At 59.7% G+C, this 1,760-nt stretch overlaps 1 protein-coding gene across 2 annotated transcripts in view; it reads left to right on the plus strand.

Annotated features, from left to right (window-relative positions):
* Nucleotides 1-1,760, plus strand: part of Pax3 (paired box 3) — a 95,055-nt gene continuing 93,295 nt past the window's right edge. For both annotated transcript variants that reach the window (XM_055616835.1, XM_055616836.1), the window contains exons 1-2: nucleotides 1-85; nucleotides 1,298-1,533. In XM_055616835.1, the coding sequence (XP_055472810.1) occupies nucleotides 1-85; nucleotides 1,298-1,533 (321 nt within the window). The remainder of the gene's footprint in view (nucleotides 86-1,297; nucleotides 1,534-1,760) is intronic.

Here is a 1,760-nt window from a genome sequence, read left to right on the forward strand (position 1 = left end):
ATGACCACGCTGGCCGGCGCCGTGCCCAGGATGATGCGGCCAGGCCCGGGGCAGAATTACCCACGCAGCGGCTTCCCGCTGGAAGGTACGTTCAGGCCTCCGTCCGTCGGGATCCCCGGGGCCTGGGACTGGGCTGCCGCCTCCCGACCCAGGTCTCCCGGGCCGAGGAGCCGTGCCGTACCGGGAGCCTCTCCCCTCCGGACTTCCCGGGCCAAGAAGCGAAAGTGGGGAGGGGGTTCTGCTAGATGGGGGCCTGGGGGGGGGGGGGGAGGAGCCCGTCTCCCATTCTGGCCGCGGACCGAGCGCTGCGCTCGCCCCGAACCCTGGCAGTTCGGCCGGGCCTGCTCCCGCGGGCTCCGCTCTGCCCCGTTGTTTGGGAGGAAGGTGGATCGGCTTCGCGGCGCCGGAAGCAAGTCCTCCCTCTGTCCCCCCGGAGGGGCTCCGAAGTTGTTTCCGGCGGCTTTTCCTTTTTTTTTGAAAAAAAACCAAAACAAAACCTCCCGCCAGTGCCCCGCGAGTTTTCCTGCCGCGGAAAACTGATAATCCCGAAAAACGGAAAGTTTTTCGGGATTATCCGTTCCGTGCCAGGCCGTGCCACCCGAGCGGCATCTCCGAGCTTCTGTAAACCTTGGCCGGTGCCCTTCGGTTGTCCTGAAGCCGCTGGGGGAAAAATTCGGGGAGGCACGAGTTGCTGCAAACCCGAACCCCTCCCCAAAGAACCTGAAAAGTGAAGGCTGGGGCCCAGGGTTCTGGCGGAGTCCTTCGACCTCGGGCCAGAGAGGACCGGCAGGCAGCACCCACGAAGGGTCGGTTCGGCTCCTTTGGGGTCCCAGCCTGCCACGTCTATTTCTGAAGCGTAACAGGTGATGCGGTCTGTCAACCTGTACCTCCCTCCCGGACCCTCCCCGACCCCTGCCTACCACGCTCTGATCCGGAAACAGTAAAGGCAGGGTTTTCTGGCACTTATCGCAAGACATTTTAGGCACCAGCCCCAGCTCTCCCCCCGACCAGACTTGCAGCGCCCCCCCACTCCCTCAAAAAAAAAAAAAATACAGTTTCTTTTCAGCCAGTTATCTCACTCCAGTCCCTCAATTTCCAAAAGATTATGTGGCCCTGCGTTGGGTAATTATTTAAATAAATAGAACAGCAAGGGTTCGGGTCTGGGAGTCCAAAACCTGGGAGATTGTGTTTGACTGTCACCAGCGAGCTGGCCAGAAGGTCAGCTTTTCTTTTCTCTTCTGCTTGCTTTCTAAATGACCTTCGCCTGGGCTCTCTCTTTTTTCCCTTCTCTCCCCAGTATCCACCCCCCTCGGCCAGGGCCGAGTCAACCAGCTTGGAGGGGTGTTTATCAACGGCAGGCCCCTGCCCAACCACATCCGCCACAAGATTGTGGAGATGGCCCACCACGGCATTCGGCCTTGCGTCATCTCCCGCCAGCTGCGCGTGTCCCATGGCTGCGTCTCTAAGATCCTCTGCAGGTATCAAGAGACGGGCTCCATCCGTCCCGGTGCCATCGGCGGCAGCAAGCCCAAGGTGAGCCTGGGGCCCGGCTTCCTGGATTGGGGGACCGCGGGCCAGCGGGTGGGGAGTGCGCACGGTCTAGCAGAGAGCAAGAGCCTTCCTAAAAGAGGTGGTTTTCAAATCTAGGAAGGAGTGTTTGTGAGCGTAGAACTCGGTTGTTATGGTTGAACCATAGGAAAAGGCCAGCTGCTGCTTTTTCTTCTTCTTCTTCTTCTTCTTCTTCTTCTTCTTCTTCTTCT

The sequence above is a fragment of the Psammomys obesus genome, unplaced genomic scaffold (genome assembly GCF_907164565.1).
Source record: "Psammomys obesus unplaced genomic scaffold, mPsaObe1.curated_primary_1811, whole genome shotgun sequence".
Lineage (NCBI taxonomy): Eukaryota > Metazoa > Chordata > Mammalia > Rodentia > Muridae > Psammomys > Psammomys obesus.